Source organism: Agrilus planipennis, unplaced genomic scaffold (assembly GCF_000699045.2).
Source record: "Agrilus planipennis isolate EAB-ADULT unplaced genomic scaffold, Apla_2.0 scaffold15, whole genome shotgun sequence".
NCBI lineage: Eukaryota > Metazoa > Arthropoda > Insecta > Coleoptera > Buprestidae > Agrilus > Agrilus planipennis.
Window position 1 is genome coordinate 423,963 of NW_020438871.1, and position 11,636 is coordinate 435,598.

General features: G+C 34.4%; 1 protein-coding gene across 1 annotated transcript in view; it reads right to left on the reverse strand.

Annotated features, from left to right (window-relative positions):
* Nucleotides 1-467: 467 nt before the first annotated feature.
* Nucleotides 468-11,636, reverse strand: part of LOC108735237 (forkhead box protein P1) — an 84,001-nt gene continuing 72,832 nt past the window's right edge. The window contains exons 9-21 of the mRNA XM_025978357.1: nucleotides 10,280-10,520; nucleotides 10,064-10,219; nucleotides 9,747-9,999; nucleotides 7,882-7,977; nucleotides 7,419-7,587; nucleotides 5,582-5,931; nucleotides 5,403-5,447; nucleotides 5,244-5,320; nucleotides 5,071-5,172; nucleotides 3,826-3,998; nucleotides 2,329-2,404; nucleotides 2,015-2,127; nucleotides 468-1,841 (exon numbers count right to left, since the gene is read on the reverse strand). Coding sequence (XP_025834142.1) covers nucleotides 1,628-1,841; nucleotides 2,015-2,127; nucleotides 2,329-2,404; nucleotides 3,826-3,998; nucleotides 5,071-5,172; nucleotides 5,244-5,320; nucleotides 5,403-5,447; nucleotides 5,582-5,931; nucleotides 7,419-7,587; nucleotides 7,882-7,977; nucleotides 9,747-9,999; nucleotides 10,064-10,219; nucleotides 10,280-10,520 — 2,065 coding nt within the window. The 3' untranslated portion in view covers nucleotides 468-1,627. The remainder of the gene's footprint in view (nucleotides 1,842-2,014; nucleotides 2,128-2,328; nucleotides 2,405-3,825; nucleotides 3,999-5,070; nucleotides 5,173-5,243; nucleotides 5,321-5,402; nucleotides 5,448-5,581; nucleotides 5,932-7,418; nucleotides 7,588-7,881; nucleotides 7,978-9,746; nucleotides 10,000-10,063; nucleotides 10,220-10,279; nucleotides 10,521-11,636) is intronic.

Below are 11,636 nucleotides of genomic sequence, written 5' to 3' on the forward strand. Positions count from 1 at the left end.
ACAAGGAGTATGAAAGTGAATAAAAGATAGGCTAGAGAAGTCGACAGGGTACCTTCTCAGGCATGCGGGGCTACTTAGAGGCATATTAGAAGCAGTGACAGGAGTTAATAGGGGTAGAGGTAGACCTAGATTAGATTGCTTTACTTTTCCAGAAATGCGAAGATTGGCTCAAGATAGGAAGACGTTTAGGTGCGTGTCCGACTGGTCATTGGGGATATGATGACGTATCTTGTGATACGACGACGGGTATAATATTCGTAAATAATTTTTCTTACCTTTATCGATTTTTTTCTCCCTGGAACTCCGAACCCTATCTCAAGATAAATATTTTTAGTAGCGCACCTGTTGTTTATTTCTATAATATACAGGGTGTCTAAGAATACAATGATGCATCAGTCACAATAAAAATGCATTTTTTGTTTTTAACTATCTTTGAAATAATTTATTTTTGTATTGAAACTAGCGAGTAGAGAATAAAACACAATTTATTGCTCTATTTATTGTGGTAATAATAATTGTTTAAACAAGTGATATACGATAAATCGTACAACACATCTTACATGAAAAATTACCTGCTATACACTGTTTCTACCAATAAGGGGCAGACCTCTTTTTTTTTTTTTGAAATAGAATTCACTCTAAGGGTGAGTAAATGATATGTAATTTTTAAAGTCAAAATTTTGGCACAATTTTAATTACTAACAGTTGCACCAGTTTAGTAGAAACAAACGTAATTGTACTGCAATAAATAATAAAAATGCTCGAATGCAAATAAAAAATAGAAACTATTACAAATTGTACATAAACATTTGAGGAATTCAATAATTTAAATGATCATTTTTATAATAGATTAGATCTTACAAAAATAAAAAATGTTTACTACTGTTTCGATACAAGATCTATGTAGGTAACATATACAATAATGAAAGGTAGTGGATTCTTTTTTTTCGATTAGGAGGGAATACTATTTAATTTAACAACTAATACGAGGCAAATTCACTAAAATTTGGCATAGTCACATTATATTTATAATACACGACAGTAATAAGAATCGATTCTGTCCTGATATGGATTATTTGTTTCTGGTAAACATGAAACGAAATATTATCGAGTGTAATAAGAATATTGCTTCGTTTCGTTTCATCACCACCTGGAGTAAATAACTTAAATGCTCTCCTGGTTTTAATCGTACCTACAACACACACGCACTGGGAAAAAGTCTATCGTGCAGATCCGTACTTACAATTCGTTCCATCACTGATATGAAAAAAAAAAAAAAACAACCAATGTACCTGCATTAAATAACATATCACCCTGTGTAATATTAACATAATATGTATATATATATATATATATATATATATTATTGAACAACAAAAATTTCCTCGGCTGTAGTGCAACAAATTCTCTCTCATACTTTGCATGTATTCTTTTTACGAATATTTTATTTAAACACTTTCACAGCTTAGGAAGTTCCAAGTTATACACCTATGTACACAAAAAGAAACTGTACATATCCGAATTTACACAAAAAAACTACTGATCGGTTTAGATATGGATTTTACAAGTTCCGCTCGTCGAAAAAGGAAAGGCGTCGCAGTTAGTTTTTCGATTTAAACACTGCACACTATGCGTCGATAATGTTTGATTCGTTGTGATCCGACCCCGCGATCGTCAGGTCCTCAGCCATCCCGCCCATGTGATGATCTTGATCGACGTCGTCGTAATCGAAATGGATCTCCCTCTTGATCATGTGCTGCATTATTTCTGAATCCCGCATCATCTGTTGTTCCCCCAACGAATGCTCAGGTTTCACGTGGAGGCCGCCATTTAACGGAGACCTACGAGAAAATCCCGTAACATATACCACGTTCTCGACTAATAATTATGTCCCATTTTGGAAGTGTATTACATAAAGTAAAAAGAAGAAAAAGAAGGTATTGCATTGAACGGTCATGAGACTGCGACCTCCCAAATGAGATGATTTAATTTTTTAAGTTTTGTTTTTACCCACCTTAAACGATCTTGAACTGGTGGTGAATGCGGACTTTCTCTTGATCTTATATCTCGATTATTAACCCCTACAGTATTGGTCAGGAATGATATACTGTCTTCTAACATAGGCGCCTAAACATACAACCGTTAGCAAAAAATAAATTACTTTTACGTTCTGCTGTGGATTTTTGTTTTAATAATAACACTATTAAATTGCTCTTTTGTTTTTCTTATCAGTAACGATAGTTATCCGCTGGTTTCCATGTTTTTGTCGCTGATAAAATTTACGAAAGACCAAAGGCACAAAGAAAAGTATTCAACAAATTCAGTTACCTGCAAGTTCGGTGCTAAATGATCTCCATACATGGTAGGACTGTGATTCATTGTAGGACTCTTAGAAGCACTTCCCCTGTATTACAAATTTGATTTAGTTCATTTTTGTTACGAAAAATAGTGGACGAAGAATAAGCGAAAATCGAACACTAAACAGACAATAAAAATGTAAGTCAAAAAAAGAATTAAAAATACAAACCTTACGTAATATCTGTTGCTAAAGGCCCCAAGGTAATTTACCGAGGAAAGAATGAAAAACAAAGTGAAAATACATTTTTATTCCTTGAAGAACACAAATGTATTTTCTTTTGTTAATTAATAATGAGAGGAAAATAAACTACACAACTATTAAAAAATTTCTGCTACACTGTCGTGTTCTTGTGCGATGGTTTACCTTTTTTATGTAGATGTCCAGGACTTGGGTGTCTTTCTGCCTGATCAATTTATTTTGAAGAGAAATAATAAAAAAGAAAAAGCAAAAAAGTCGCACAAGAACCAAACGCAGTTTCTCTCTACGAAAGATGGAAAATATAGTAATGAAACTAACTAGAGGTAATAAAGAGTTATTTAAAAAAGTCGTAAAATTATTTGATATTTACGTACTTTGATTGAGATGGTCGCAACCCTTAACCCTGATTAGTTAAACAGTTTTGTCATCACATTCATACTTTGGTTGTTTAATGCGAGCTATCCAAAACTTTTGAAGCGTATCATTTTCAGTTTTAATTCCTTATTATAACTGCAAACGTTTTGGATTATCCAAACATTCTAAAAGCCGGCTCTACTATAACGCGTCAGCTTCTATCTTAAGCGCACCCTTAGCTTCAAAGCAGTTGCGTGCTGCATTGGCAAATAAATAATAATCGTACAAAATAATCGAAATTAAAAGGAACATTACTCCCAACTAATAAACAACACAAAACTATTAGAGTGCAAACTTTGAAAACAAAATATCTATCTAGTAAACTTTACTTTGACAACAAATTAATTTCACTAAAGGGGTTGGTAAAGATTTTCCAGGTCAGTAGGTGAACTAGTGCTGCTGCTGTCCTGATTCGGGAATCAGGACACCATCAGTTCACTAAAGGGATTACTGTTTGTTTATCAATTAGACTTCAAATGAATAATTTCAATTTACCAATTTACGATAATGCGCCATTTATCATGCACAATTAATGGGTGACAAAAAAAAAATAGAAGTTATTTTGGGTTTTCATGCAGAACAGAAAATTTTCTTGCACCTGTCTTTAAAACAAAAAGAGAAAATGCTTGCGGGAACGGCACTTTACGTAGAATTTTTAATTACTAAAAGAAAAACGAATGAAAGAAGAAAGGAAAGCAGAGGGTTGTTTGTTGATAGGGTGAATTTCCGTATCTCTCTACAAAAAATATTGAGACAGATGCAAGTGAAAATATTGTAATACAGTCAGGCGCGAAAGCATCTGGAGCATGAAGCGAGCAAAAGCTTGACTTTGCGGCTTCTAGAGTGGTGCTTACTGTGCGCAGTGGGGTGGAGTGGGTGATGGGGTTGGGTCATATTTCCGTGGCCGACCACGTGACAAGTGGCGGCGCTTGACGAATTCCGCGTCGTCGACCATCCAAAATGAACCAAAGTCATCTTCATATCGTACAAAACACTTGTGGAGAGACAGATTGGTGCGTATCGCATTCTACACACCCAGAGAGACCCAAGAAAGAGAAAGATCACAATCAAGTCAGGTCAAGGTTAGTTTACGCAGAAACCTGATAACGAGAGAGTACCTGAGACTCCTGCAGCTGTTTTTTGTTAGTTGCCCAAGCTGCGTTATTTGAACCGGCTCGCACCTTACGCTCATCATTACATCCGTACGTATTTCAAGCAAATAGCATTAAAAAGTAGTAGTAGTAGTAGTAAAAGTAGTAATAATAGTAAAAATAGTAATAAAAAAGAGTAGGTGATTATAAGGAAAAAAGAGATGTAAAAAACCACAAAACACACAATAGAAAATGCGGCCCTCTTGACGTACCCCACGACTGGCTGGGCCAGTGGCCCCGTTGGGCATCGTTGCGGCCGTCTCTTGTAGAATTCCACTTCATCCACGGTCCACACAGCCCCTTTCACGTTCTCCACACGCATGAAACATTTGTGGAGAGACAGGTTGTGACGCACTGCATTCTAACAACAAATCAAACACCGCCAAATGATGAGTGCGAGCGTTTTGCGACAGAAAAAAAAAACTAAATTAATAAAAAACTCACCACCATCCACCCACAAAATCATTACATATAAACAATTACAATAATTTACTGTATATTGATATATGAAGTTAAATTATGATCTAGATAATTTTTTTTTCCGAAATAATAGTGATGATTATGTGCGCCGATGGATGACAGCTTACTAGTTGTAAATAAAACTATGAAAAAGAAAAATGAAAATCATTTTTAGCAATTTTAGAACATTAAAGGCCGACATGCAAGCTTAAAGCAGAATAGAAAAAAGTCCTGTTTGTATAATAAGTGTTAAACTTCAAAAACCTGAAAATCATCCTACAGGTTAAAACTGCACAAAGAGCTAAATAATTATTAATTATTTATCTGTATAATATCATTAAACAAATATATTAAATGTATTAAACTAGCCGAAAAGTAGAACAAATCGTTTTTCAAATTTAATAATTGTTAATTTTTTTGTGAATGAAATAATTAATTCGTTGATTTTTATAACGTTTCGTCATTAAACATTGGTTTAGAACGACATACCTTCCATGTAGCTGCATTTCTTCGAAAGTAGCAAAATGTATTTTGAAACCAGTTGTAAATTTCGTTAAGGGTAAGTTGTTTATCGGGAGATTCTATAATTGACTGGAATAGAAATAACAAAACTAACTTTAAATGTTCCCCATGATTTTAAACTTAATATGTTTCTGTCATACCTGACGAATTAATGAAGCGTAAGTAAAAGGTGGTCGAACATCCGCGTTTTTATAAAATTCTCTATTCCGTTGAATTTCTGGAAGAAAACAAGAAGCTCGTTGTAAAATATCTAAACGATTATCATTTTTATCGTCTTCTTTTGGCATATTCCAACCTACCTTGTTGAACGTCCAGTCCAGCCCTTTCAAGCATATAGGGCAATCCTTTAGCAGCATTACAACAATCGTATAAATTATTATCATTTTCGTACTATTTTATTACTATACTATCATTAATAACAGGGACTTTCAATATTTACAATTTAGACAAAATAAATAGAACAAAAAAATTTACTTACCCCCTGCTAACGAAGGGGACGATTTATCACTTATCCTTCTTCTAATGGGACCACCAACTGTAGGAACTGGGGTTTGAAGGATAGGAGATCGGATAGCCGAAGCTAGGGGGCCTATAGAAACCACAGGCTGAGTGATCACAGAACTAACAGGCATTTTAACAGGGGCAGTGTTTTCTTTTAAAGGAGGTTCTGGAGAACTAAGCTGTTTCGACATATGTAAATGTTGCATCATGGCTTGGAGTCTATCCCGTTCTTTTTGCAATTGTAGTTCCAACTGGGAAACTACTTGCATCTGAACCCTTGCTTGAGCAGTGGATCGATCATCCAATGTATGTTCTGTATTTAAATGCCTATAGAAAAATTATTAAATACACAAAATGTTCCAAAACACCCATTACCGACATACGTCAGTGAACAGGAACTACTGAGAAATTGTAAAAACAATATGTTTGTGGTTAAAATTAGAATAGTATTAGTTTGTATCGAAACTGTGATAAACTTTTTCACATTGCTTTTTGACATTAATCGTATGAAAGCTAGTAAGTAGGTGATCTATGCCTTATGATCTATTTTTAAACCTTCCTAATCCGAAAGAAGAATTTTGAGATAATTGTAGTAATTTGAGCTTTTCGATTTGATGTTTAGTTTTTCCGAACGGTAGCGGAAAGAAAGCGTCAAAGCTGATCAATACTGATTTCGCTATTATAAGACTAATTTTTGACCGATTTTGATGATTGAGAAGCCAATTCCTATGAATTCTACCATGCCTAATAAGAATATGAAAGTTTTTAATGGCATGTGCGATTGAAAGTAGAAAAAATTCGCGTATTTTGCTTATCTAGAATAAGGGGTAGGTATCTATACAAGAAGTGTGCTTAATATCCAGGTAAATAGGTACTAATGATTATAATTTATCACGGTGGTGCGTCATTTATAAGGGGTTAAAGTTAAAAGAAGTTAAAAAATGGTTTACTGCGAGACAAACCGATAAAAGTTTAGAATTCTAAAGGAAGGAAAGCTGAAAGGATTAATAAGTAAGATGTCAAAGTAAAAGGAAAACCAACAAAGTGCAATAAATTTGAGGTCGGCGTGAATTCAATTTTGGTTTATGTTTTGCGTTCGGAGGTGGTGATTAATATGTAAAAGAAAGGGGAGAATGTAAACAGTAAAGACAACCTGATATAAATTAGCTCAGAATCTTGCCTTAAAAACTCTAATTACGCTATGTTTAATTAATATGCAAGTCGTTTGATTACAACTCCTCCGGATTTAAATGTAAATCTCCTCCGACATGACTTTATTACTTTTCCTTGATGCGGACTCTTTTTGTCCTATTTTCGCATATTTGAACTTCAGAGGGTCTATATTTTTCATTTTAACTTTAAACGACAATTTAAGGTGATAAAAAATTGAATTAACCCCTAATAAATATAAAACATAAACATACCTATGGGGTCGTACATAAAGTGCGGCACTCAGAATTTCACCTTTTTAACCCTCCCTACCCCTTCGTCACACTTTAAGCGAACAAATATTACCCCACAAAAACTACTCTGCCCCTTCCTATAAACAATGAGAATGACTTTCTAAGGAAATGAAAATTTTTAAAAATAACAATTATATAAAATTGATTATATAAAATTGATGACTGGGAACGTCACATTTTTGTAGAGCCGCCCCCCCCCTTCATCTTTGCACCTTATTTCCGAACGTATTTTATGAACGACCCCCATGTATCTTTTAAAAATATTTACATTTATTATTATAAACATGGACCAATATGGGTAAGAATGCCAAAGTTGTTAGTCATTAATAAAATACTCTCATGAAACCTTACTTCATAAAAGCTTGCACGTCTTCACAAATAACTTCACAACCTGGCCATTTGCAGACACCATGGCCATACAAATGTTGAATTTTGTCCGGCGTGTTAGTGCCATCGGCTTTTTCTTCCCCTGGGACCTCCTCCCTGTTTGTCCTACTTGGTGTTAAGCCACCTATAAGCCCTAAAAAGAGCCGTTATTGTAGAGAATCAAAAGCTATGCGACTCATTTCCACTGCAAATTGTCCAAAAGTACTGGCGAATTAGGTGCTTAAGAACGAGCCAATTAACTACCCATTTCATCGCAAGACGTAGAATGCGTCTTTAAAACGTACTCTATTTTTTTTTTAAATTTGCATAAGAAAGACTAATTATGTCTTTTAAATCGTACTTAAATTTCGCGTTGTCTTCTTTTTGTTAGAAAATTTTGAATTTGCGCATTGAACCTATTGTAATTTAATATTGAAATCTTTCTTACCATTTACGTCTGATATGGGTTTACTATTTGGAAGAGATGAAGGAATTTCTATGCTAGGGTCTTTCCATGGACTCATCACATCCCTATTGTTCAAGCCTGCGATAAAATTTACTGCAGCAGTTTTTAATAGTAATTGTTATTGAAGTTCTATACAAGTAAAACAACAGAAGTAATAACCGAAAATTGTTAAAATTACGTCTTTTTGTCTTATACGCATATTTAGGTATTAATTAATTAATTAATATTAAGTTAAACAAAGTATAATTAAACAGAACATGCAACGTTAATTATCAAAAAGTGAAGATTGGCGAACATACGTACGTTTTTAACTACGTACTTACAGTAATGTTTTAATTACATTGCCTTTGTGCATGGATATTTTATTTAATCTAATGTACAATTTATTATGCGAAAGTTTCAGGAACTAATTCAAAATAGCCGCTTATCACCATCTTCTATGCGAGCCAGCTCGCGACCAATAGGATCATCCCATTCAGTCGCGAACTAACACTATCTATGAAATTAGCCATTACTTATTTGTGATTCTGAGAAAGGTGGCCAGAATGAGCAGTTCGCGTGGCATGTGTCTGACGGTTTTGCAAATTTTTTAATGTTAAAAACAATAAAACGGGGTTGAAACGTGTGTGTATGTAGTGTTAGTGATCGTATTAAATTCCGACAAGACTCAGACACTGCCAGAAATAAACATTTAACTCTAAGTTAAGAACTTTAAAAAAGCCGGTAGAGGTACACGTGTATGTGTGGTAAGTACATTTTACTGTATTGATATTGTATTGAATATTTATTTCGTACCTCACCATATATAAACTGTGAATCAAATAATAACAGTTTTAATGGTAATTATGATTTGTTGCGATTAAAGCATATAATGTCGATTTCGTCGCAGTTTTAGTTGCTACAAATCGCAAAAAGAAAATGGCTGTCGCCATCTTCTTATCCACAGGTTGCTGTTAGAAGAAATACAAATTTTAAAAGCAAACTTATTAACATTAATATGTAGAGGCAAAGGTATTAGTTTTCTAAAAGTTTGGATTGTGAGATAGATTAAGGGAATTTTTATTCAAGCAAACTAAATTTGAAAAGATATATCAACATTCTAAGGATATTTTAGAAAAAAGTTGATTTCTTAATTTAAAAAGCTTCACGTGCGTTAAAACCGAAGGTGTTGAGGTCGGACGGATTCCAGCGAAAGGATAAAATAGGGGAGCGATGTGGAGAAATTAGGGGATGAGGGACGGGCAAGTGCCAACAGTTTTACCACACGTGAAGCCCAGACATCCATCTTTTCCTAATCAGCTTCTTTTTCCTTTCGGGGGGTGATAAAAACGATTGATTCAAAAGCGGCATCAATAGTGGCATTGCCCAGTTTCTAAGGTTTTGTAATGGGAGAAATTTGGACAGGCATCAGGAGGGTGTACCTACCTCGCTGGAATACGTCCACCTCACACATCTTCCGGCAATTTCAGTTTCTCACTTGAAGCTTTCTTCAAAATGATATTTGCAAAATATTTACATGCATTATAATTCACTTTTGAAACTGATTTTAAATGAATTTACTCTTGATTCATTTTAATTCGTAAATGATATTTTGATTTTTATGATAGTTAAAGAATAACCATAATAGTTCTTCGAACTTCTTGATTGTGTTGTTCTTCCTTGAAGGATCCTCAATCAGGTATGTAGGTAAGTTTGTTTTGAGAGAATAGTGAGCAACATGCTTTATTTTCGTAAAAGTGATAAGCCTCTTTTTTGGTTACGCCTATAAGTACCTAATACGTACGTTTATTTTAAATGATTATATTAAATACGCTACTAGCAAACATCTAAAACAAAAAGCGACTTACCGGACCCTTGTACGAGCATCATAGGTTGCATCCCCATTCCTTGATGCACAACATACTGCCGTTGAATGAGTTGTAACTGCTGAATTAATTGCTGCTGTTGCAAAGCTAATTGCTGTAAAGAAGCAGAAGCCTTTTTCTTATCTGTACTTTGTAAAATCTGCGTTTGTTGAATGAGATTAAGTTGCAGTTGTTCTTGTAATTGTTGAATTGTTTGCTCGATCTGTTTCTTCCCTAATTCGGCTAATTGTTGATGCTGTAACAAAGATCCGCCAGTTAGACGTTGTACATGTTGAGTTGAATAGCTCATTGTTTTTAACCTGCTGATGATGTTGCTGTTGTAAGACAGAATGTTGTTTCATTAAGGTCGACAGTTGCGAAGGACTTAGTACGTGTTGTTGTAAAAGTTGTTGCATGTGATGATGTAGTCCAGAAACAGGAGACCCTATCATCTGAGATCCTGGTGTGAGTTGAGCCTTAAAAATATTCAAAAACTTAGACGATTGTTGACGATAAATCGAAGATTCGTGAAGTACCTGCGTGGCAGGTATGGATGCTCCCAGAACTTTTTGTGCATCCGCAGCAGGCGGGGGTGATAATTCGTGCACCCTGTGCTCTGAAGTCGGACTTGTCTCTCCATTCCCTTTAATTTCTTTTTCTCTATCCCAAGCGCGCTCCAGCTCCAACTGTTGTTGTTGCTGTTGCTCTTTCAATACTTTTTCTAACGAGGCAGCTTGCTGGAATAAATTCAAGTCAGTCAAAGCTGGATGTACGTATAATCATATGATTGATGTAGATAATTGTTCTTTACAAATCTTCAAAAGTTTTGTTTTAATCTTCATTGAGTGTTTTGCTTTTTGTTCTTCTAATTCAGCGTCGTTTCGGAAAACGTATTCCATAAAATTTATTTAAGCAAAATTCCGTCAACGATAAATAAGATTGATTTCCTTTCCCAAGTCCTATTTGGTTGTAAGGAAGCAATGTATCTTAGGGCAATGGCTCGGCCATAATGCTAGCTAGTAGCTACACCTTTTCAGATATCCCTGGATTAATACGGACGAATTGAAAACGGCTAATATTTTATGTACGTATTTTACTTCTGGTCAACTGCATGTTTTATATGCGGTTACAGTTAATTTATTGAACGTAGGGGCGGAAGAGGGCTGATTTACTACGACTAAATATAAATAAATTTAAAAATAACGATGATTCAGTTAATACTCGCTAAATATATGGGCGCATTTATAAAAATTTAAATTTGAGAAAAAAAAAACAAGTTATTGTGACACCCTTGCAGTTAGATTACACCGCAGAGCATTCGTGCATAACGGTTGCAGAACCTGCTTCGCGTTCTCCAATTGATATGTATGGATAAGTTATAATTTCGATTTCAGAATTTGTTTTAGTAGTGTAAAATGCAAAATAAATTTTCCTTTTGTATTTTAAATGCCAAATACAAAATACGTATCTTCAAATAAATACTTTTTTGTAGTATCTATTTAATTTTCTACATTTACTTAAGTAGGTATAAAATATTTTTTAAGAAAACGTTGTAGGCAATTGCTCATTTCTAGACCAATAGTGGTGTTTGCACTATATCACTAGCTGCGAAGATTGAGTATGATTTATATTTTTCTGTTTGAAGTGATTGAGATATAGTTTTTCTATCTTTATGTTATAGTTTCTTTAGTTCAGCAACAAATAGTTCTTCTATATGCTTCCTTATTTGCCATTGTCACCCGTTTTAATTGGAAAAAAGACACTGATGCCAGAATAGTTTGTTTAGCCTGAAATATCAGAGCCAAAATAGGGTTGCAACTTATTTTATTGATGTGAAATGAACATCAATCATTTTATATGAAAGTATTTACAACCCCATTTTGTTTCTGATCT